The 26,244-nt window shown below is 39.6% G+C and overlaps 1 protein-coding gene across 10 annotated transcripts in view; it reads left to right on the forward strand.

Annotated features, from left to right (window-relative positions):
- The window catches only part of ACVR1 (activin A receptor type 1), a 144,850-nt gene that overhangs the window by 91,394 nt on the left and 27,212 nt on the right, over positions 1-26,244 (forward strand). For all 10 annotated transcript variants that reach the window (XM_039470014.2, XM_039470015.2, XM_039470012.2 and 7 more), the window contains 5 exons: positions 7,932-8,195; positions 10,504-10,715; positions 14,339-14,438; positions 17,920-18,066; positions 22,233-22,508. In XM_039470014.2, the coding sequence (XP_039325948.1) occupies positions 7,932-8,195; positions 10,504-10,715; positions 14,339-14,438; positions 17,920-18,066; positions 22,233-22,508 (999 nt within the window). The remainder of the gene's footprint in view (positions 1-7,931; positions 8,196-10,503; positions 10,716-14,338; positions 14,439-17,919; positions 18,067-22,232; positions 22,509-26,244) is intronic.

The raw sequence follows: 26,244 nt of genomic DNA on the forward strand, positions 1-26,244 counted from the left end.
GACGGCAGGTAACGGAAATAGTGGCAAGTGAAACGGGGGTGAGGGAGGACTACTGTAGTCTGGAAGTTCCTTTGTTCCCTCTGTGCTTATCTCTGGGGTAGGACAGGTTGTGGAACGAGGGAAGGGGAGTTTAACTAATGGAGGACGTTTTCACCTTTAGCTGTGGGTGCCACAGCGCCTAAAGGCTGCATTTCAAGACTTGTTGAACACATTGAAACCCTGTACAACTTTTGAAGGGTTTGTCTCTGTGGTTTGAAAGCTTCCAGAAAGGCTGTAGGGGTGTGGTGGAGGCTTGCCGATGGTAACCAGAGCCAAGCTTGGCAACCTTGGAGGAGGCGCAGTCCCTGAATCCCAGAGAAAGAGGTAGAGTAGGACGCAAGAAACGAGAAATTGAAGCGGAGGACTAAGCGCAGAAACCATCGGTTTGTTCTTTCTCCGCTGTCCTGTCTCATCTAGAGCCCGTTGTTAAGTGTTTCCTGTAAAACCAAAATTCCCGGTGGAGAGCCCAGGTAGGAAAGCCTCACTGAAATGCCATACACTGTCTGGTTGGCCCGAGGAGAGGGGAGAAACAAGGAAAAATGAGCCTGCAGAATCAGTATGTCTTCCTGTCGTGGGAACAAGAGTTTCCAGCCAGAGACATTCAAGAGATGGAACCACATTCCTGGCTCTCTCCTAAGACTAAACAAGGAATGACTTCTGAAATGTTTACAGTTCACTGGGACGTTCTTCCCTCGTCCTCCAGAGTTCGCTACTGTCTCTGACTCTCCCTGTAACGGGAGCTTCACTTAGACATGGGCACTGACACATATGCTGAGGAGACAGTATTTTTTAGTTTCTAAAGTATTCCGCAGCAGGCAGTTCCCGGTAGGCCTTGTAATCCTGTTTCTCTGAAGCAGAGATTCAAGAAGTTGAAAGACAACATGAAGAAAGGGGTCATTATTTTCTCCCATATTAAAGAGTTGTTTTACAGACATGCTGTATTTGTTAAAGCCAAGTCTTTGCTACATTCAGAGAATCATAAAAAGCATGGAAAAGACAGACCAATATTGTCTTAGGTCATTACCCCACAGCGTTCTTTAATTTGTTAGTCACTTGAACACAGGCTGAGTTTTTTGGCTTCTAAATAGAAGGTGTGGCTGCTGCAATAGGCTTAATTTACAGGGATTATTTCAGAGACAAGGAGTCAGCCCAGACACAAAATAAACAGATGGCACTTTTTTTTTTTTTTTTTTTTCTCAGCTTCAGCAGTTCAAATGCAGGATGACTTAGGACTCCTTATCACCTTCAGCAGAGCAAGAAGGGGAAAATGATGTAATTCACTCTTCCCCACTCCCTACTGAAGGTGCCATTATTTCACTGATAGGGAAAAAATATGGCAGCAAAGACCAAGGAAAAAATGACAGCCAAGAGCAGGGGCAGCTTTTATCTCTACTAAGCAGCCAAGTCCTGCACTGACCCCTCCAAGCTGATGAGTTGCAGGCATGTGTTGTGTTTTGATGATTCTAATCACCGAAGCCCAAAGTCCTCAAATCAACCATTCAGAGACGGACCACCCACAGAGCCCGGCTGTCCTATTAATGTATTAAATAGTTCCTCATTTTTTAAGGAACATTTGTATTTTACCTGTTTCTTTTAACAAACTAACATGCAAACAAAAAACCGACCACACCACAAAAAGTACTAATTTTCTTTATTCGTGAGCCCAAGTAGGTGAACAGATGTGACGGTATGGCAAGCTCCTCTAGGAAGAAATGGTTTGCACAGGCACGCCGGCTTGGTGACTAAGCCTTGCCTTAAGATCTGTGCTGACATTTAAAGACTTCATGGGCTAAGCCTGCTCTGAAAACCAGCATCAGGTCTCTTCCCATCTCTAAATCCTTTCTCTGAAGGGAAAATTCATTCCGAAGCAAATAATCATCAGGCTTGGACTCCTGCCAACCACTGAGGTTGTTGTGAAGTATGTAATGAATGGTGAGCAAAGTGTTAATGGATGCAGCTCACCCTCATGGAACTTACAGTCTATAGGAAAGGTGATGTTCAATGGCCATGCAGACACAAATATGGCTGTAGCTAATAGGGGTTCCTACTTTAAATCTAGGTGTGTGAACAAAGGCTTCTCTGAGCAAGTAACATGTAAGGTGAGATCTGCACTGTAGATTGGCACTAAGTAGGTGGAGAAGTGTTGGCTGGAGGGAGACAAGCTTTCAACACGGAAGGAATTCCATACTTACAAGGACCTGAGATCCCTAAGCAGAAAGAAGAGGCCGTTTAAGAACTTTCAGTAACTGAAGAGGAGGCTGAAGAGCCTGCAGGGATCAGGTCAGCCAGCACTTGTAGGCCAGGTTAATGACTGATCTCCATTTTGAGCGTGATGGAAGCCCAAGAGAGTCAGGCTTGTGCACCTGAATGAATGGGAATGCCGTTTCCTGAGGCAGGGAACACTGGAGGAAGAACACATCTGGAGTTCAAAATCTTGGAACTTTTTGTTGTTGTTGTTGATAATCAGTTTATGTGCAATCTCATTTGAATGACTCTATTTGCTCTCATAACTGCTGAAATACATTTTCTTCTTGGCTTTACAACTTAACTGTCAGTTTCTCAGATAAGGGAAGAAAATGATTTGAGTTCCCTAAATGAATGTTTTATAATGAGAGATTATTTAGGCACTGGGTATATTTTATCCCTGAGCGTGTAGCCTGTCCTCTTGTCAGAGGATCAAATGCCCTTCACTAGGCATTCCGGATGGACCGTTGTGTTTCTGTCTTAGGAGCAGGCTTGCTGGCAGTGATACCTAGCATTGCAAAATCCTTCCTAAAGCCTTTGTTTAATGCCAGAGATCTCAAATGCTTTCAGATTCTGGAGAGGTGCCAAACCGTGCTCCCGGATTAGGAGACGATGGAAGGACTCCCATAATCTATAAACCTCATATAAGCTTGCCATTTCAAATGAATGAATTGTTTAGAGTTATTGGAAGGAGTCCAGGGATACTTGAGTTCCTTTTTTAGCGATACAAATTCTGAGCTATTGGACTTTTATAATTACAGTCTAATTTCTGCATTATGATTTGTACTGTTTGAGAGGTGAACTTGTAAAAATTCAGCCTGTTCCCTTTTGCTGCCCTGTAGAACAGATCATGGCCATGGGCCGGTTTACTCGTACCATTTTCTTACTTGTCTTTTATGTCAAAGACATCAGTGGAACATGTTGGTTTTTGTGCATCGTTTAGAGTGAGACTCAGTTTCAGTGCCTTAAAGCATTGCAGCGTGCATGACTGGGCAGGCGTGAATAGGTAAATCCATAGGGTTGTGATTGCTAAAGTCCCACTGAAACAGACATGTGAATACTTTTACCGTAAAGTACAAGATGAAACCAGACTGTGGACAGTGTCTAAAAGTCTGTGATGCTCTTTGCTCTGCCTGTCTCTCGGCCAGTCTGGCATTAGACTTGGAGGAGGTGTGCCCAGATGGTGAACTAAGTATTGTTCAGAGCAGGAAAAATCTTTTTAATGAGGTGGCCATGGTGAACTCCTGGGATTCCCAGCCTGCACCGCTGGTTTGCAGAGCCAGCCCCGTATTCTCCCTGGTGGCACTCAGGCAGTCTCTGTTTGTGGTCAGAATTCCCTGCTGTTTCCAGCCAGCCCAGGCTGTGAGTGTTTTCACACGGCTCTGGCTCTGGTGATACAAAGGGCACACAGTGCCAGCCATAACACTGAGTAATGCCGGGAGGTGCCTTCTAGAACAAACAATGTGGGTGAGCTCTGCAGAGAGGGAATACCTCTGGCTTGACATTTAAATTACTGAATTATTCAAATGAATGTCAATTCGGTAGAGTAGACTTTCTGCCTTCTGCCAGGGCACTTCCTGGATATTCGCACAGGCAAGTGTAAAATACTTTACATCAGATATGGTGCTTCCTGTCAGGACTGTTGAAAATCAGTCACAGAATGTGATTATCTGTTCCTTAGTGTTTCTTGATGTCTGCTGTATTTATATCACAGTCTGAAAGATTGGGAATCCGCACACCCATACCTGTGGCCCTGAAAGTGGTTTTGGGATCATTGTTGAACCCCACCCCCACTCCCACACCAAATAAAACATCACAGGCCCACACATGTCATGCTTATTCCTAAATTTGACAAGACTAAAAAAGTGAGTCATGGGCATTTTGAGTCTTGCTGTCTTCCTTAGAATTGTGGATATTAATATCTGAGAATGTCCTGACTACCTTGCTTTTAACCTTGTTAACTTAGTAAGTGTAGTTCAGAAAATCCTTCTGTCTACTCCACTCTGTCAGATGAAATTGCGAAAGTGGCATGTAGCGAATGTGAGTGTGTGCATGCATGTGTGTGCACTTGTGTGGTCATTCTGTCATTCTTAGGAATTTAGGGTCTTCATTTATATTTGGGTACATAGAAAAAATAAATACATGAAGGACTTTTCTAATGAGTCATATGGGAATATACAAAGTAAGAAGATTGAATGGTAGATGAGGAACAAAATAGGAAAGAGAAGTTAGTGAAGGTTTTATACTTCCCCGTTAGCTAACTGTTGGACTCAGCTCAGGGTTCTTTCATATCAGAGATTGAGTTAATTATTACATATCATTAACTGTTGTCTTTCCTTGCCTTTTTCTCGATTGCGGAGGGTAGGGTAGATCAAAACCCTGGTATTTGATATCTTACTGAAAAGAATCACCAACTTAGAGGTAATTAACCCCTGGTTGTCTACATACAACTACAGGAAGTATAGAAAGAGTTTGAGTAGAGTGCTTAATAACCGAATGAATCCCTTTGACTTAGTTTGCGACCCTGAAGGATTAAAGCCTAGGTACCCCACAGAGTTAGGTACAGTGAGCTGAATTTTACTGACGGTGAAAACTCTTTAGGTTATAGTCCAAACATTTGTCAGGTTGCCTGCATAGCCTGTCAAAAACTAGAGACCCTGGAAAAGCAGTGCCTCTTCCTGCATCTGTGGACTTACTTAGTTTGGGATGAAACTTTAAAAACAGAGTTAATTTTGAGAGCACATTAGAGAAATGATTGTTGTTGTTACTTTATTTATTTATTTTTAATTTGGCATTTTAAAATTACAACCACAGGTGTCCTTAATCCTTTGGTTCCCTGGACTGTCCATTTCTGGAGGACCAATGAGCGGGCTCTCTCTAGTCTAGAGTTGCTGGTTTATTGTTATTCTTAGCAGCCCATACATGCAGCGGGCTGAGTAAATCATACTCGTCAATTCATTATTAGTCCATGAACAGCTCTCTCCTACTTTATTTTTATTTTGCTCCTTTGTCCCAGCACTAACGCCTTACTCCCCAAACCAGCGTCAACAGGCACATACTCTTAAATGGGTTAGGTATCTGTCCTGGGGTATCTATGATCTTTGAAAAATACTCAGGATTTTAAAATCCATATTTGTGTTTCAAATTTACATAAATTGCATTATTTCAGTTTTTAGCGTAGTCTTTTCAGTTCCCTGCTGTAGATCACAAGTGAATTAGTCTGACACCATGAACTCTCCCCCTCACCCTACCCATCCACTTCCCTCCAAAGAATCATCACCTGTTGGGCAGCATAGTTGGCACCCCTCAGCGTGCTTTGTGCCATTCAAGAGTGGCAAGCATGTCTAGACTCCCTGGAAATATTATCTTTCAGCTCTCTTTTGGCAAGTGTAAACTTTTTGCTGGATTATGTCAACAGATATATATGTTTCTCATCCTCATAGAAATAGATTGGTGCTGGAATTTCCTTCGGATTTCTCCAGGCAAAGAACATAAAGACTATCTCTTTGCTCATTAAAACTTTCGCTCATTAAAAATGTTTGAGGGCTCTTGATTCTCAGGGGTGAGACTGGTGACATACATAGACTGTCAGCGGCTATTTTGGATTTTCTGCTTTCAGGCATGTCTTTGCTCTTGGATGAGCCCCTTGTGGTTTTCAAAAGAACTAGCAAGTCAATTATAAATAGAAGGCTGTGTCTGTGTGTCTGCATGCACTTACTCTGTGGGCTGAGGCACCCACATTATAGTGGGCAGTGAACTATTTTTCCACTTCTTTGAAGAGGGAAGAAAAAAGATTAAGAATGCTTTTCTCTTTTTGAGATAACCCACATCTCTACACACACCCACACAAATCTGTGTAAATGAACTTGACATTTTCAAAGACCTTACCTTAACGTCTCCTCTGGAAAGCACAGCCACCCGACCTGTTATTTTAAGAAAGAAGCATTTATCTCACAGACTCACTACTGAGGGTTCAGGGATTAAGGCAGCTTCTATATGCCATAGACTTTTGAAGGGAGCTCTGAAAGCTGAATTTCCTTATATGAACAGTGCTTCGGCAAAAGTGGCCTCAGCTAACTAATCAGTGGCCTCTAGGACTCGGCCGTTTACATTTTATCCACACTTTACTTCCCGACTAGTAGAAACTGTGAGACCAGCAAATCTAAACTAATCATACTGACAAGGGAAGAGGAAAGAGTAATGTGAAAATGAAACTGCAAATTCGTATTCTCAGAAAGAGGCAATTAAGCGGAGTGATGAGGTGTGCTTCCCTCTTCATCCGTTTCTGCAGCTCTTGCCATTTGTACTCTGAGTGCACCAGGTGTGGATTCTTCCTGTGGTCCTACTTGGCACCTTATTTGTCAAACATTGTTCTATTCCCTTTGTCTCCTTGTGCCCTTGTTCTCCATATTTGGCACCAGTTTTTTTGTTCCTGCCAGCCAAAAATTCAGAAGCAGCTATTAATTCCCACTATCATCTATGTAAACTTCAGTGTTACCACTATTGCAAAAGTTAGTCTAGGCTTCTAGCTGGAAATATTGGTACCGTGGATTGTAATTATAGATTGTGAATTCTTGCAAACTCTTTTTTTTTTTTTTTTTTTTAAAGACAGTCTTGCTCTGTAGCCCAGGCTGGAGTGCAGTGGCATAATCTTGGCTCACCACCACCTCCACCTCATGGGTTCAAGTGATTCTCCTGCCTCAGCCTCCTGAGTAGCTGGGCTTACAGGTGCGCACCACCACATCCAGCTAGTTTTTGTATTTTTAGTAGAGATGAGGTTTCACCATGTGGGTCAGACTGGACTTGAACTCCTGACTTCGTGATCTGTCCGCCTTGGCCTCCCAAAGTGCTGGGATCGCAGGCGTGAGCCACTGCGCACAGCACAAACTCTTATTATATTATACGTTGAACATCCCAGATCCCAAAACCTGACATTTGAACTGCTCCAAAATCCAGACCCTTTGAGCATTGACCCAATGCTCAGTAGAAATGCTCATTGGAGCATTTTGAATTTTGGAGTTTTGGAAATGAGGTGCTCAGCCGGTATAAATACAAATATTCCCCAATCCAGAAAAATTTTAAATAAGAAACATTTCTAGTCCTAAACATCTTGAGTAAGGGATACTCAGCTTGTTGTAGATTTCTGTCATGTGGCTTCAAGAATGTCAGCCTTCCTCATTTTACTAGTTGGTGGGGATTTGTACAGAGCTAGCAAGAATTGATATTAATAGCTGCCATATATTTAGGAGCGTTTTTTTGGAATAGAATAAAGGTGATAAACATTATTTTCCAGTAAAACATTTTATTTTGATGCAGTAATTGGGATCTGAGAGCCAATCAAGCTGAAGGTTATATGAACACCATAGGGGAGAAGCTCATTTTCAGAAGTCTGTGGACAGATGATAGCCAATCTTTTTCTTAATATGATCTAAAAGGGTGCACAGCTTATATAAATGAATTGCTACATTGAGAGGCAAGTATTATTTGTTGGTTGGTTAAGCGACAATCACAGAATGTGGACCTCTTGGTCAATAGTGATGCTTAGCTTGACTTTCTGTTTGATAGAGGTGTTTGGAATGACCATTCTCTCAATGAAGGTGAAACTCACACAGTAATTCTTTTTTTCCCTACCTTTCTCTCCTTTGCAGATGAGAAGCCCAAGGTCAATCCCAAACTCTACATGTGTGTGTGTGAAGGCCTATCCTGCGGTAATGAGGACCACTGTGAAGGCCAGCAGTGCTTTTCCTCACTGAGCATCAACGATGGCTTCCACGTCTACCAGAAAGGCTGCTTCCAGGTTTATGAGCAGGGAAAGATGACCTGTAAGACCCCACCGTCCCCTGGCCAAGCTGTGGAGTGCTGCCAAGGGGACTGGTGTAACAGGAACATCACAGCACAGCTGCCCACGAAAGGTTCTTGTGGACTTTTCTATTTTGAGATCAAGGGGTTTTGTTAGTGTGCTCCTGAGTCTGTGTGGGTTAAAGATCTAAGTAGCTACGAGGCGTTCCACCTACATTTGGAGCCAGAGGCGAAGAGCTACAAGGAAGGTAGCCCTGGGTGAAGAAGAGAAAGGACCAGCCTTTTGGCATCTAAAAGAAGGATGGGCATTTTGGGGAACGTAAGCAAGGTGACGTCCATCTTGGGGACAGCTTGGCTGACCAGTTAGCTCTCTCTTGGTTACTGTGACTCAGGTGAACAGCTCCCAATACCTTTTTATGTTGCAGAGTCATGATGTTATTCATAATTTCTGAAACAATTCTGCTCGCAAATACTCATCTCTGTGAAGTATGTAGGGAGGAAATGGAACGGACTGGTGACTGAGTGGAATGCCTTTCCTGTTTTATGAGGAAGGAGACAAAAAAGGCTCACTGACCTTTTCTCCCATATCTGATGCCCAGTGACCTATCACTGACACTAGAAGCAGGATGAGATTTCACACAAATCCTGTAGTTTATGTGGAATCTTCTCTCTACCATATTCAATACAGATTGCATATGTTATAGAAACCAATCCTCCTTTTAAACTGTTGCCCTATTAAATGAGCCCTAAATTGCATAAATAGTCTGCAACTATTAATGTAGACTCATTCTAAGGCAAATTTATTCTCTTACGACGTAGTACCTTTTTAATAGGTTTAATTATTTAGTTTTGTACTCAGAAAAAAGAAACAAACCAAAAAGTGGAGGAGTGGTAACAAGCAGCATCTAAACCAGAAATGTCAGCCAGCAAGGAAGGAGACAGAAGAACAAAAAAGCCAATGCAAGATCATGTTCTAGGAATTTTGAAGTTTTGGTGATGACTTTAAGGCATATAGAAAAGGTTAAATTCTGACAAGCAAAGAGGATTGAATAATCAAAAAAAGGATTTTAAAATAGATCAAGTATTGCTTCTTGGCCTTTTGGCTAAGATCAAGTGTAAAATAGATCATGTATTTACATGGTTAAAACTAAAAGCGTCCTTGATGGAATAAAATTTACTGTTATACTTTGTGAGTTAAATTTTTATTAATTGAGTTGATAGACATGAAGAAATGTCTGAATTCATACAAAAATTATTATGCCAACAGTGTGAAGTTTCTAATCTGCAGATCACTCTGCTAGACCTTGAGTTTTAATAGAAGATTTTTTTTTTTTTGAGATGGAGTTTCACTCTTGTGCCCAGGCTCCATGGAGTCCAATGGCATGATCTCAGCTCACTGTAGTCTCCACCTCCCTGGTTCAAGTGATTCTCCTGCGTCAGCTTCCCTAGTAGCTGGGATTACAGGCTCGCGCCACCATGCCTGACTAATTTTGTATTTTTAGTAGAGACGGAGTTACTCCATGTTGGTCATGCTGGTCTTGAACTCCCGACCTCAGGTGATATGCCTGCCTCGGCCTCCAAAAGTGCTGGGATTGCAGGCTTGAGCCACGGCACCTGACTGATTTTTTAATTTAAAGACATTCTCATTTGATTAGGGATGCCACAGTATATATAATTCAATGTTGCATTTTGTTAGTTTTCTACGTTCTCATACAAATGACATATGCCATGGAGTATGAGGTATGCCAAGCTGTTGATTAGTTGGGCTTGGAAAGTTAAATACGTAAAGGAATTTAGGCTTGTGATTGGGTGACTGAAGAGACCAGTAATATGGAAATGAGTAAGGCATATGTAGGGAGGAAAAGGGCCTGAGGACATAATCTTATGAAGAGGTCTGAACCCAGGGAGTGAATCAGTGAATTAATGTCTGAATAAGTAAGTAAATGAAGAGAAGAATGAATACGTTCCTAGGCAGAAATTGTGATGTAAAAAAAAATCAATGAGAGATCAGCAGTAGACACCCAGGATATACTGAAGACAGAGACCACAGATGGGTAATTTGGTTTTAGCTCAGATAGCTCTTTCTCCTAAGGCTATTACAGTGTAGTGTCTGTAAGGGCTTGATGGTGAAACATACCATACCAAATCCAAGTTGCTAAGACTGATATCAATTTCAGATTCATGTATTAATACCATTGATTCTCAGTGGAATTTAAAAAAATTCCTAGTTGTGTCGAATTGAATGATGGTTAAATGGCTGGGCCATTGGCCAAGTATTAGGAAGTGTTTTAGTTTTAATACTTTGTGAGTTATGACACTGTGTGGTTGGGATCAGGAGCTACTTGTTAGGATATTGGTTACGCTAATAATAAGTAAGCAGTGATCCTTACAACCAATTCCCCCTTTTCCCCGCAACTGCAGGCAAATCCTTCCCTGGAACACAGAATTTCCACTTGGAGATCGGCCTCATTATTCTTTCTGTAGTGTTCGCAGTATGTCTTTTAGCCTGCTTGCTGGGAGTGGCTCTCCGAAAATTTAAAAGGCGCAATCAAGAACGTCTCAATCCCCGAGACGTGGAGTATGGCACCATTGAAGGGCTTATCACCACCAATGTTGGAGACAGCACTTTGGCAGTAAGTCATGACCCCACAGGGAATCCCAAGCATAAGGAAGATGTCTGGAGACACATTCTTATTTCGAGCATGAAACGCTAACCAGTAATGAGTGACTGAACAGTGTACACACATGCTGTTGGTTACTTATGTCCTAAACAAGCACATGCTGGCACCTGTGTAGTCTTCCCATATCAGAACAGCCATTTTCGACAGACATTTAAATAAAGGATGGGATTTATTTTAGTAGTGTTGGTAGTTAGTTACTTTTCTTTGAAGAGTAAAGCAAAAGAGACAGGAGAATGGTTGCCTGCAATTTTGGAGAGTTGGAATTTGTGGTCTTCAGTTACTCTATTTTTAGCCACGAAAGTGCTCTTTTAAAAAGGCACCTTTTGCTTACTATTAAAGATGAATTTCCTTTCTAGATTATCTCAGCACCCTGTAATTTAAGGCTTAAAAACTTGACATCCAAAAAAGCAGCTTTGAAATTTTGTATGCTCCTGTGGTGCCCCCTTGTGGAGTGCAGTCATTTGGTTAAACCCTTGTTGTCCAATAGAAACGTGTGCATCACATAGGTAATTTTACATTTTCAAGTAGGCACCTTAAAAATAAACAAATGAAAAAACCCCAAAAGTTTCTTAAAAGTAGAATTAATTTTAACAAATATTTAACCAAATGCGTCTCATTTTTGTCATTTCAACGTATAACTGATTAAAAAATTATTAATATACATTTTACATTCTTTTTGCTTTTGAAGTAAGTTTTCAAAATCTTGTGTATTTTACACCTATAGCATATATCAGTCACACTAGCCACAGTTTACTTGTTCATGGCAACGTGTCTAGTCACTAACCCGTTGGATTGCACAGTGTTAGAAACTATTGTATTTATACATTAAATTCTTTTGTGTATTTTTAATGATGAAATCACATTAAAAAGTGACTTTCACCTTTTATTTACCATTTAAAATTGCTTACCAAGTGTTCATTTTAAAGAAACTTTGAACTTTAAATGGGGAAGGTATATCACTTGCTGTAAATAGAAGGTTATCATAAAGTGCAAAAGAAAAAAATAACAACATTCTGCATGGATGTTATACTGAGTCTGATGCTTACTCTGAAAAAAATTTGAGATCTGTGGGTGTTAAGCGAGTGTAAGAGACATGCAAAACCAATTTGAGACTCTCCTTGTGACAATCTGATGAATTGAAAGGCAGTCAAAGTGATAACTTTCTAATGTGATTCACTGTTACTTAATGCTGTTGCCCATGTGTATTTGAAATCATTTCGCAGTAAGACTTGTTCTGCTATAAAACAAGTTTCCAAGTGCCAAATAGTTCTATGGTTACACTTGCCCTGCAGCTCCGCTGATGCTGGAGACTTCCCCTCACCAGTGGCCGTCTGGGTAGCTCAGATGCTACACCTGGACAATTGCAGGATCCGCCTGTGACACGTTGTCACAACATTTGGTGGTGCCTGATATGGGCTGGGAAACATCCCATTCTACTGCCTGCCCTATCACTGGGCCACTTTTTGGTATGTAAAAGGGGGAAGTAACCTTCTGTAGCTTCCACTTACCTACTGTTTAAACTGTGGTACAGTGGAACTGGGGAAAGCGAATGCAGTATAAGGACATTTCATTTCAAAAAGTAGAGAAATACAATTTTTTTGTTAGATATATACTTAGAAGTCTATTTCAAGCTTTAAGGAAAATTAAATGAGTTTATTGAGTTAGTAGCAAGAAGATGTGAGGATGAATCCTGACAAAGCTTTAGCAAAGCAAGATTCTAAAATAAGTTTGTTAGAACTTCATTCTTCAGAGCTGCTAACGTAACTAATTACCAAGGGCAATAATAGGAATATTTGGTACAAATTACCATTTAAATAGCTTTTAGAATTTTGAAAGAGGAATAGAGCATATGCCAAAATAGTCTTTTAAACTCAACCATGTCATATGACAGTATATCATGATATAATAACACAGTAAAGAACACTATTTAAAACACGTTATCATTGTTGGTCTGCATACTTACTTGCTTATTTAAGCAATATGCTCATTTGTGTATTTCAACAAAGCATACCCTTACTAAACTGCACATCTACATTGAAAAACAAGCCTTGGCCATGCATAGTGGCTCACACTTATAGTCCTAGCACTTTGGGAGGCCAAGGGGGAAGATCACTTGAGGCCAGGAGTTCGAGACCAGCCTCGGTAATATCGTGAGACGTTGTCTTTAATTTAAAAAAAGAAAAGAGAAGAACAAAAAGAAGACTTGGTATCTGGGAGTTGAGATACATGCTTATTACATGCTTGGGTTGATGTTTTTTTTCCCTTCCTTAGGTCTATGAACTGCATTTAGAAGCAGGATTATACATTATGAAAAAAACAAAACAGTTTAATTTTCAGAATTATTCTTCTTGAAGAAAGACTGAATGAATAAGGAGAAAAAAGAACCGCAAGAGAGAAAATGGTTAGGGAGATATGAAACTCTGCTTCATCTACACTCATTTTCTTGTTGATTATCCCTTTTGTGGTTTTTAAGGGTTCTAAATTTCTTCCGTTGGATGTTCAGCTTTTGGTAATTTTGCCGATCAACAGTACTTGACAGTGGTGCTCAGAGGAAGTGAAAGAAGATGAAATTCACACAAATCAATGTATTGCTTTAGTAGGCCAGCCACATGTTTGGGAAAGGATGAGCTTTGACAAATATTAACTGAATATTACTGCAATCCTACCTCTGTCATCCATGGACACAGTATTGTTTATTATCGATAACCTATGCCTGATACCAAAAGACATTCTGGTTCTTGGCTTATGCTGAGAGTAGGAAGGAAAACTTTTATCAATGAACTAACTGGGAATCTTTTTGCCAACACCTTCTTTTGTAGACGTTAACTTGGGATACTGGCTTTATGTTTTCAATGAAGGCTTTATTTGTTTCCTTCTCAGATTTGTGAGTGATTCATATTAAGAAATGACAAGTAGGTGTTAATATAATTTTGCTTCTCACCTGCCTAAAAGGAAACCTCCATCCAGGCAGCCCATTTCTCCCTGAGCGTACCAATTTAATGATCCACATGGTCGTTGGAGTCTTTTGTTACAAACCACATTAGAGTTGTTTGTTCCTTATTTCTAGTTTGTTTGTTCCTAATTAGAGTTCCTTAGTTGGTATGGCAACTAAAGTGAATCATTTGACAGATACTTAGTGAGCATAGCAGAATATGGTAAATTACACCCAGTTCTTGAAGTTGAAAGGACATCTCCCCCTTTCTGTTCCACCTGCTATTCTCTACTGTTTCCCTTGTGCTCGGCTCTGCTTCTTGGACTTCCTGATTTACACCTTCAACTTTGTCTGCTCAGCTTCTTTCATTAGATATTTTATTTTGAAACTCTGCATATAGGAAAGGACTGCTTCTCCTTCAGGAAAACTTATCATATATTAGGTAAGGTGCTAGCTTCTAGTATTCCAAAGAAATAAAACCAGTCCTTCTTCCTTCTTCCAGAGGAGCTTTACATGCACACTAACAGGCCATGCGTCCCGGGTTGCTGCCCCTCATGTGAGTTATAATGTCATGCATGCTAGTACTCCAAAGTGGGGGCTGTATTGCTCAATAGTTTCTTTTCCCCTTTGTCTTAAACTACAGGATTTATTGGATCATTCATGTACGTCAGGAAGTGGCTCTGGTCTTCCCTTTCTGGTACAAAGAACAGTGGCTCGCCAGATTACACTGTTGGAGTGTGTTGGTAATTCATTTTTTTCCTTTCTTTGTGGGTAATATGCAGTGTTGTGGTTTTCAAAGTAAGATGGAACTTGGAAAATCTGCTTTTTGTTGCCTGTTGTTTTCTTATTAAACTTAGGGGATGTGGTCACTATTCCGTCTGACTCAACGCTGGAGCACCTGAACTTGTTGAAGCTCTTATCAAAGGAGTCTGCTAATTAGTACAGAGAATGCCTAGTCAAAAGCTTTCAGTTGCAAGTGGACCCTTTGGGAGGATGAGAGAATGATTTCATATGATTGCTTTAAAATACCTATAGTAAGGAGCAACCATATCAATTCATTCTAAAAAAGCCCCAAATGTGCTCATTAATTTCAACTACAATTGTTCTCTTCTTAAAAAATGAATTGAAAGGGTTGCTCCTTACCATAGATATTGGGTACAAATTTATGTCCTTACCATAGATACTGGATATAAACTTATATCCTTTTTTTCAGTTTTAAGCTCATGAACATTTCATGTGTTTGTACACATCACAAATATTTTTAAAGATTATGGAGCAGTCCATGGCATGGTAGTGTAACTATACCCATACTGCTTGAGAAAGACTTTGCACACATTGCTTCTTTCTTTTGAGTTCTTAGAAAAAATTTCCAGGAATTGGGGGTTCCTGGATCAAAATTTGTGAAAATTTTTTATAGCTTGTTTCATATGCTGCCGATTCGCTCTCTAGGAAGATGGTACAAAGTGCCTATTCCCTGATTTTTGTTAGCTTTACTTTTACGTGGTGGGTATTTGCAAGCTGCATAACCATTTTCATAAGTTTCTCTTTAAGATGGCTTGCAAGGATGGCTGCAGTAGTAATAATGGGTTGGCAGCGTCTCTACACCTTCCTCCTAGTGCTCCTGATTTCTAAGGATGGACTCTGCAGCTCCTGCCATTGCATCTTTTGCTTTTGGGAAGTGACTCGTAAGCTGCCCCCACCACTTAGCTGCTGTTCTCCAGATTTTTTCTTGTTTTCATGGAAAGAGGGACACCCCAAGCTGAGTAGTAGAAAGGGGGATGGGCAGAGGTAGGAAGAGCAGTGGCTGCCACCCCAAGGCACAGGAATACCTGGCAGGAGCTTGGTTGTTCTTTCTCTAGGTCTACAACTATTGCCACTGTTTCCCCCTTCTCGCTTCTCCACAGCAGACTGTGAATAGAGAAAGATGGAAAAGCCCCAAATGTGCTCATTAATTTTAATCAGAGTTGTCCTCTTATATCAACTAGAATCTTATTTGATTATGAACAAGATTATCTGGGTAGTGGTGGGAAGACACTGAGGGGATCCATTTCCCTGTCTCACCCCCTAGCTCTCCTATCTCGTGCATGCTATCTCAAGACTAATCTTCAGAGATTGGCTCCAGAGTCCAAAGGGCAAATAGTGATGCACCTTTAAAATGTAGAACCACCTTTCTGGTTTGTAGATATTCTTCAGCATTTTTTTGAAACAGTATAAATATAATTACTGCATTTTCTTGAGTTAGGACTAAAGATTTTACTAAAAGCAATGCCTTTCAGTAGCTTGTAATTTGTTCATGTGGTTTAGCTTTTAGTAAAAATACATATGATAAACTGCATGGATGCTATGTTACCATTTTTGGTTTGAAAACTTGGGAAGTTGGGTTAGGGGAGTCATTTCTGGATGATGATCAGTGAAACTACAAATTTCAGGTGCCTTACGGGAGCCATTTGGTGGGGCTCCATGACCAGGGCCTTTGGGCAGCTCTGCTTTTGTTTTAGGGGCTTCCGCATCATGATGCATTTGCAGAAAGCATTTAACAACTTAAAAGCATTTAAAAACTATTGAAAAAATTTCTATTTCAATTTACCTACCTCAGCATCTCCTGCTTTCTTTGAAACAACAACTAAAAGGATTTGATGTAATTTTATGTCTACAATTCCCTGGGTTATTTTGCTCTCATTCCTAATGAGAAAATGAGGACAAAGGGAAAATAAAGATACAAAATAGAACCAAAGGCAGGAAAAGATGAGCATATCATTTGCTGGCAGCCAGTATTTGTAGTGTATCAGCACTAGCCCTCACCTTGAGCTATAAATGCTGGGCAAATTGCTATGACTTTATTAAAAGGAATCCCGTACTAAATTATATTTGTGTGACCTAACAGTGGCCCACAAGGAGCACTTGTTAGCCACATTCAACATCCTTTTGGGTTAGTTGTTGGTATTTAATAGGGACATGATTTTCTTGTCCCGTAGTGTAGATTTAGTGGTTGTGGTTATGATTCAGGTGTGTTTCCTGGACAGACCTGCTTCTCTCTCCATGTTTGGGTTTTCAGTGGCTTAGTGTTCCAGCAAAAAACTGTATTCCTGTAGCTGCAGGTGGTGCTGCAGCTGCTAAGTAGAAGCTGTGTGATTCCAGCAGCCACTTGCCTGGGTAAAAAGCCCCACTCCCCTGCAAGTTGTATGTCTTGCTTTGTTATCCAGGCTGATTATACCCCTTGTTGATCCTCATAGTCTTGTGGTAATTACCTCCTCCTCCAACCTCCCTGATCACAACTACCTATAATTAAAAAGAAGAATGGAAGAGGGAGCATGTAGTTCGACGAGCTGACAAGTGTGTTGCTGCTGCAACAGGGGGCCATGCACCAGAAAGATGAGATCACAAGTGGCGTTGCCACATTTTCCAAAATGTATTCTCCAAGTGACATTTTCAGTGTAGACCACTGGTAGCATCACGGGAGCCGTCTCACAAACAAATACCCATGACCAGTGTCAGAAGAAGTCAGAGCTGTCCTGGGATTATGTGTGTATTTAAGACTTTGCATATCCTCTTTTGAAATACATCTTCCGCCAAGAGATCTTTGTGGATAGCAGTGGCTGCTTGTCGATCCCCTACACAGTATCACAGCATTATGTTTTGTTTTGTTTTTGTTTTTTAATCCTTTAAAAACATTTTATACTTAATTGTTCTCCTTTGTGGAAAAAAAATGCATATCTAAATTCACCAATTTGAACTTAGAAAGTGCCTATGTTGAACCTGTGTGGAGGGAAGGAACCAAGGAGGGAATTCAATTTACTGATGTAAACTTTTTTGGCTTTTAGAACACAATTGAAATCTAATAATCTGTACCATTTCCTAAGTTTTACTTTCATGTGTTTTAAAAATCATATGCATTTTATACCTTTCAACAGAGGAATTTAAATGTAAACTGAGTAATTAGCAGCTAATTATACAATGCGGATACAGAAGGCAGTTTGTTACCACAATGTGGTAGATGAGAGGGGCAGCTTCTACCTTATTTTTGTATGTCTTTATAGACCAAAAAAAAAACTAAACTAAAAATTAAAGGTTGTGCTATTTATATTCCCAAGCTGAGTTTCTCCAGTAAGGAATGGAAGGGAGTAAGAGTTGCCTGCACTAAATTAATTGGCTTATTCTTAATGATAGGCTGGCTACCTACAAAACGCCTACTGTTCCGTGTCACCTATGTTTTGTTTTCCATAGGGAAAGGCAGGTATGGTGAAGTGTGGAGGGGCAGTTGGCAAGGGGAAAATGTTGCTGTGAAGATCTTCTCCTCCCGTGATGAGAAGTCATGGTTCAGGGAAACAGAATTGTACAACACTGTGATGCTGAGGCATGAAAATATCTTAGGTAAGTACAAGGATAACTCCCTCATTAATTCTATCTAGAGAGAAATAATTCTCTGCCTTTGCTCTCTCTGTTTTGGTGAATGTGAATTTGAGAGTGTCTCCTAAAAAGCAATATAGGGATCCTTAGCATTTATATGCTGTTTAATTTTCTCAAACACAAGTTTCTTATTTAAATCTGCAAATAAGTTTTAAGACTCTCTGGATGATGAAAAAGAAATCCACTATTGCTAATTCTTATTCCTACATCTGCAGATCGTTATTTAAATAACAAAAATTTGCCCCATATTGTTCACTTCAAGGCTCATTGGTTGTTCTACTTACCCCACCCTTTTTGAATATTTATTACTTGAATCAAACTAAGAAAGATCTTTGGACTATTTCCTAGAGATTCACAGCTCCCAGGGATATCGTAATTAAATGCACATTCCCTCAAACTAGGCATCATTTTTAAAACCCAGATTTGCAGAGGGATTCAGGATACATTTTAATTTAGAAACTAAAGCTTAGCAACATTTGTGAAATATGTAAAGTGCCTGTTGAAATACTGCTATGGCAGTATAAAGGGTGAGCATACTCCTTAGGCCCATTGACTTCTGTAGTTTTGAAAGTTTCCCTAAATGTGTTTATACTGGTATGTGTATGGTGAATGCTGCCTGGAGTACTTCTTCTATAGTGGATATAAAGTTTGGATAGAATTTAACTCTGTATAGGATAGTGTTGGCCACTTTAGGCTATTGGATTAGGTCTGGCTCATAGGAAGGCCATTGCCAGAATTTATTTCTATTTTAGCACTGCCAATTTAGTATTTAAATGAGTCAAGTTGTCTGCAAATAATGATTTGACAGTTGTCCAAAGCTTCAAAGCTTTGCTTCCGTAGTGTGGTGGTGATGTTCCATCTCAGAATTGTTTCAGTTTCTGTAGTTGATTTCTCACTTTTGCTTATCCATCGGGTCCTAGTCATCACTTAATCCTCCTCACCTCAGCTGTCAGCTTTCCCTTTCCAATTCATCTCTCCACTTGGAGTTGTCTTTCATTGGGGAGCAGAGATCTTCCTGCTCAGTGTCTTTGATGACTCCCAAATTAGCCTTCGACACTTGTGACTGCTATTCAAGACTCCCTGTTTTGGGGCTCCAAGGAATCACTTAACCATCCTTTACAAGTATGCCCCGTTCAGCTACTACAATACTGGCCATTCCTGGGGCTTACCACAAACATTTGGGTCTCATTGTCCTTCCTCTGGTCACTCTTGATCACTCACTCTCCCTTTCACATCCTCCAACCATTCCTTCCTCCGTCAAAACCTCTCGGCCCATTTTAGTTTTGCCCAGTGGCATTAATTGTGCTTTTCTGCACTCCCTCACTTTTTACCTGTGCTCTAACTCTTAATCTCACCGCCTTGTGTTGCAGTTAAATGTCTGTGTGTAACAAGAATCGTGACAGCAGTAACAACAAACGTGTAGTGGATGGTTACTATGCAGTAACCACGGCTTTAGGTGCATTATGTGCCTTTTTTCATGGAACTTTCACCGCAACCATAAGAGAATAGGTACTCTTATTTTCCCAGTTTTAGATGTTGTGGTAACCAATATACAGAGAGGTTAAATAGTGGAGGTGGGAATCCCACCAGGCAGCCTAACTCTTAACCACAGTGTTGTACTCAAAACGCAAACATTCTTTAAAAGTGCCTTTGCATTGTAGCTATATAATTCACACTTAAGCAATAAACAGTTGGAAAAAAAAACCCTGCTTATTTAAAAGTAATTTTTTTCCTGATGATCTAGAGCATAATTAAAGTGACAGATAAAATTCTTCCCTAAGACCTAAGGGGCTTAGCAAAGGTGAGAGAATAAAAATGTGTTTGTTATTATTTATTTGTTTAATCAGAAGCTTCTCTTTCTTGGGGGAAGAAATCAGTAGAGGCCACACACATGTAGAACCATAACTTAATTTCTTTTTGAGTGGTGCTTTTAGAATTTGGAGTATTTTTGAAAAAATCATTAAAGATTAGTATTATTTGGTTTAAACGATTAAAGCAGAAATATTTTCTATATTAAGAATACCTGATGTTCAACAACACATTTTGATTCATATTGTGGCCAGCTAAGGGCCCCAAGAGAAACAGCTTCAAGGGGAAAAAGCAGATTGGAGAATAGAGAAGGAGTGGGAGGCTCAGGGCTGGCCATGGGGATAGGCTCATAGGAAGAGAGAGAAAGAGGTAGAGGGTGAAGGTGCTGAAATATTATTCAGTTGGCTTTCCATATGTCCCATAGGTGAAAATATCACATTATTTTTTCCTCTGAGTAGAAATCAGTTTGTCTGGGGACACTATGGCATAGTTGGTAAGATCCTGGGTTTCTTAGAATCAGACCTACAGGGACCATTACTGACCTACTACCGGTGATGTGATATACCTACTTTGTGTGGTTTTTGGAGGATTGCATATAAAGTTCCAGGCACTTAGTACTCAATAATTATTGGGGGCTTCTGTTGTGGTTGCCGATGATGAAGGTGATGATCGAATCGGGGACCTTTCTTGGCTTACAGAGCCTTCCTGTGCAAGGTGTCAGAAGAGCTAGTACCAAATTCAGAGTTGATAGCAACTTAAATAGCTGTGTGATCCTTGGCATCTCCCAGCAGCAACTTTATTATCTGTAAAATGAGCATAATGATGTCTATCTTACCAGCTTGTTGAGAAAAATCTCATGAGAAAATATATGTGAAAGTGACATAAATTTTATATAAAGTACTATGCAAGTATAAAGCATTTTAATGTATTTTCTTTTACATTTTCATAAGTCATTTAATTTTTCTTCAAGCCATATCTGTCTTAAAAAATTCTTTTTTTCTCACCTCTTTTTAAGTCCCAAGCTTCACTGTCTACCAGCGTGGTACATATATGTGAGAATAATCCTAGAAAGGCACCTCTGTAGCAGAAAAGGCAAGCACACGTCACAATTTATTTCATAAGATAGGAAGTGCTCCTAACTTCCAGACAATCTTGTGCATGCTGAAAAGTTTCTTCCAGATGTCTAGAAAGAAATCTCTTCCTGGTTGGGCACGGTGGCTCATGCCTGTAATCCCAGCACTTTGGGAGGCCAACGTCAGGAGTTTGAGACCAGCCTGGCCAACATGGTGAAACCCCATCTCTACTTAAAATATGAAAAATTAGCCAGGTGTGGGTGGCGGGTACCTGTAATCCCAGCTGCTCAAGAGGCTGAGGCAGAAGAATTGCTTGAACCCAGGAAGTGTAGGTTGCAGTGAACTGAGATTGCACCACTGCTCTCCAGCCTGGGCAGCAAGAGTGAAAAGTCTCAAAACAAAGAAAGAGAAATATCTTCCAACCTCTTCATCCACATATGTCAGTCTCTTACTTCACTTCAAGATCAGTTTAGTTGCTACTTCCTGATGGAAGCCTCTTGTAACATCTAGTCTGAAGTACTATAATTTCCTGCTCTGGCTCACATTGCCCTTTATTATAGTACTATAATATATATTATAGTACTTTTCACATTTTTTGGTAATTTTTTCATTTTTATGTCTGTCTTCTTTAGCCAACAAACACTATCATCTTGTTTTTTGTGTGTGTGATTGACAAAGAGCATCATAAATGCTCATTATATTTGGTTGGTTACTTTTTGTATTTGGTGAATCAATCATTTAATGTAAACTCACCCCCTTTATTTCACATCTGAGCAGACATAGGCTAGGGAGCCTAATTGAGTTGCCCAGTATTACACAAGTAAATCACAGGCAGTGTCAGGACTAGAATACAGTATTGAGGTTTTAGGTTTCATGTTCTTTTAGGATAGCTGATGAATGGTCTGTTCCTGAAATATCAACTTGCTGAAGGGCTTGGCACTATCATTATGAGTGAGCACAGAGAGATTATTGCTATCTGACTCTTAAGGAATGTGAAATATTTTTTAAAATGTTACTTACAATGAAATGGATATGAAATTTTCCCTTTTATTAGCAGTGCCCTTGTAAGGAATAAGTGCTATTATTTTTCTCTGTTGATGCTTCTATAAACCCCCTCTTATTGGAAATTACTCAGTTTAATTACTTTTTGTTACAGATGGCATTTACTCTGCTAGGTCAGTTTGTAAATACTTAAAAGTTATAATGTGGAATTCTCACGTGTATTAATTTTGTTCTTGCTCTCTCCAGGTTTTATTGCTTCAGACATGACATCAAGACACTCCAGTACCCAGCTGTGGTTAATTACACATTATCATGAAATGGGATCTTTGTACGACTATCTTCAGCTTACTACTCTGGATACAGTTAGCTGCCTTCGAATAGTGCTGTCCATAGCTAGTGGTCTTGCACATTTGCACATAGAGATATTTGGGACACAAGGGAAACCAGCCATTGCCCATCGAGATTTAAAGAGCAAAAATATTCTGGTTAAGAAGAACGGACAGTGTTGCATAGCAGATTTGGGTAAATTTCTAAAAAATATTTTTTTCATTACCAGTTTTACTTTTATTTCAATGTTTAGCTGAGTTGTGTTTCTCCCCCACAACATGTTATGAAAAATTTAAACATGCAGAAAAGTTGAAAGTTTACAATGAACACCATTATACCCACCACATAGATTCTCACATTAACATTTTATATCCTTAAACATTATTATGTATTTATCCATCTATTCACCTCCCCATCCATCAGTCCATCTCAACCTTTGATAGAGTTCAAAGTAAATTGCAGACAGAGGAATCCTTGCTTCTAATGATTTCAACATGCACACTAGTATATTATTGGCAAGAGTGCATTATTTGCTTTTTCTTTTTCAGGCAAAATTTGTATACTGTGAGATATACAAATCTTAAGTACCTTCTGAGAGTTTTGACAAATGCTGTAAAACCCAAACCCCTGTTGAGATACAGTTTCCCATTACTGTTGACAGTTACCTCAAGCTCATTCAGTCAGTCCCTGCCACACTCCACCTCAGAGGTAACCAATACTGTTGCATTCTGATTTTGCAAACCTTCACATGATGTAGGTGCACAATAAATACTCTGTAGAATTAGTTTGTCTTAAAAGTGGTCTCTAAAGTCATTCTGTAACCAAGGGAAAAGAATCCAGTTAAGAAATAGGACAATAATCCCCAAACTGACTCACTCTGTTCCCTGTTAGGATGGTTCATTCTTATGGTGTTAGAATGGTACTCAATGTAGCTTTAATTGCATTATAAAGAAGAGTATTTTCATTTATAGTGGCATTTTATATAAAACCATGTTCATCCTGGATTCCTAGAATATTGGCTGAATAATTGTGCTAATGAGAACTGAATTGTAATAACTATATTCAATTCAGTGGACTATTCAGAGCCTTCTACGTGATTAAATGTAGTTTATATGATATTCATATTATCGAAATTATTGTTAGACTGATAAAGATTTAGACAAAAATAGCTTTAATTATGTAAATAACAAAATTTATTTGTGTTCGTTTTTAAACATAAGGGATTTCACGTGTTAGGAAAATTTACTTCCTTTGGATCCCTTTAAAGTCTTTGCTTTTATATTGAGAAATTACAGTGTTTCTTAAGTAGGAGAAGAAAGATTTTAGGTTAAGCATCGAAAGAGCATGGCCCTAAAATTTTTTGCAGGCATTCTTAGTTGTGGTGGAGAGGTCTTTTATGGCTTATTCCATGGCTCTTAGAGCCAGGGTGATTTCTTTTTAAATTCTGGCTTTCTCAATTATTAACCCTGTATTTTTGTGCAAGTCTATTTATCTATTTACCTGGCCCAAGTGCTGGCACTGCTTACACTCAGTGAGACAGGGACAGTGAGGGCAAAGGAGGGTGGGGCTGGGAGGTGGCCAAGAAGAACTCCAGGGCTTGACATTGTGCCCTGTACTTCTGCGTTGTTAGAAACTTTCATAACAGTGTGATCATATATTATTCATATAACGAAAAAATAATGAAGCCCAACTCACAGGATTCTGGTAAGGCTTCGAAATATTATAAATGTCTGGCAAATTATAAGGATTCAAGTTGTAGCTGCTGTTATAATCCAGTGGTCTGGGGAGGGTGGATAAATTGAGGCAGCTCTTGGTTTTGGTTTATGGGACTTGGTGGGGAAGGAGTTGAGGGGAGCTTTGTGGTAAGTCCAGCTAATTAATTCTTCAACTGCATTTCTTTTGGCTTGTAACCTTCCAATTAGATATATTGGTTTGTATAAAAATCTGTTAAGGAGTTATTTTTCAGGATATGGTAAACAATGCAGTACAGGAAACAACTCCAAGATCATAATTTGTATATAATTTTTCAGTGTATACCTAGCAATTAAGCATCACTTATTAGAAATAGTACTCAATGATTAATCCTGCAGAAAGGTCAGTATTCTATTGATTGATTGATTGATTGATTGAGAGAGGGTTTTACCCTGTTGCCCAGGCTGATCATAGGTCACTGCAACCTTGATCTACTGGGCTTAAGCAATCTTCCTGCCTCAGTGTCCCGAAATAGCTGGGACTACAGATGTGCACCACCGCACCTGGGTAACTTTTTTTGGTTCTTGGTAGAAGTGAGGTCTCATTATGTTGCCTAGGATGATCTTGAACACCTGAGCTCAAGTGACTATCCCATCTTGGCCTTCCAAAATGCTGAGATTACAGATGTGAGCCATTGTGCCTTGCCTATTTTTCTAACTAATTATTAAAAAATGCAAATGTTATAATGATCACTTAAATCCTGAACACCTAAATCCAAAAATTATTAAAACGTTGCCAGGTTTGCTTTATCAGTCTGTGGTGGTGTGTATAGTTTTGCCAGTCCATTTGAAAATAAAGTGTTTCAGGCATCACAACACTATACTCCTTAGTACTTCCAAACACATCCCTTGAAAATACTTTAAAATCTGTGTTCTGCATAATCAGTTCATCATATCTACAGATTCTTGATAATTCTGTAGTATCATTTGATGTTCATTTTCAAATATTTCCAGTTTTTTCAAAAAAGAACTCAGGCACAGTTTACAAATTGCATCTGGTTTTTTGTCATCTTTAGTGTAAAAATTATTTATTACTAAGAACAAATTACTTGTATTAATTTAGCAGCTTACAACAACACAGATTTGTTATCTCACACAGTCCCTTGAAGGTCAGGAATCTTAGAATGACTTAGCAGTGTGGTTCTGGCTCAGGGTCTCATGAAGGTTATAGTCATCTGAAGGCTCAACCGGAGCTGTAGGATCCAACTCTCTGATGACACACTTACAGCCATGATTGGCAGCAGGCCTCAGTTCCTTGCAGTGGGATCTCCCGACAGGGCTTCTTGAGTGTCTTTATATATAGTGCATGATGAGTGAGCTGAGAGGGACAAACAGTAAGTCTTTTATAATTTTATAATGACTTTTATGTCCTAATTGTGAAGATACCCACTGTCACTTCTGCCGTATTCTATTCAATAGTCCAGCATACACTCAAGGGATGGGGAATTATGCTTCACCTGGAGAATCTAGCTGTGTTGGCTTTAAAATGTGTCCACAAGTTCTTTGAAGCTTCTCCCATCTTCAGAATATCTCCATGTTCTATTTAACCTGCACCTTTTACATATTCTGGTATTTAGACTCTTTGGTTCTGGAAATGGTGGAGGGATATACTGTAGTCTCCTCTTATCCGTGGGGAATACCTTCCAATATTCCCAGTGGATTCCTGAAACCCAGGATAGTATCAGATTCTATATATACTATGTTTTTTTCTATTACATATCTATTATAGTTTAATTTATAAATTAGGCACAGTAAAAGATGAACAATAAGTAATAATAAAATGGAACAATGATAGCAATATGCTATAATAAAATTTATGTGAGTGTGGCCTCTCTGTCTCAAAGTGTCTTAATTGTACAGTACTCGCCTATTTTTGGACCGCAGTTGACTGTGGGTAACTGAAGCATAAGGGGGTCTATTGCATTGGATTTGGGAGGTGTTCATAGTATCCATAGAATCTTGGGGTTGATTATAAAAGTAGAGGAAAGAGGAACCCGTTTTAGTTGAATGCAGTTCCAGTATATTTGCTAATGATGAAGGATGAGATGAGGTGTGCTAGCTTCCTGATGTTATATGAAATTGTCATGCCCTACATTCAAAGCCATGGAGTGGAAGATGAAGCATTCTCAGATACGGCTTGAGAGATCCCCAAGGGATACTGGGATCGCAATGGTTTACAG

Source organism: Saimiri boliviensis, chromosome 5 (assembly GCF_048565385.1).
Source record: "Saimiri boliviensis isolate mSaiBol1 chromosome 5, mSaiBol1.pri, whole genome shotgun sequence".
Lineage (NCBI taxonomy): Eukaryota > Metazoa > Chordata > Mammalia > Primates > Cebidae > Saimiri > Saimiri boliviensis.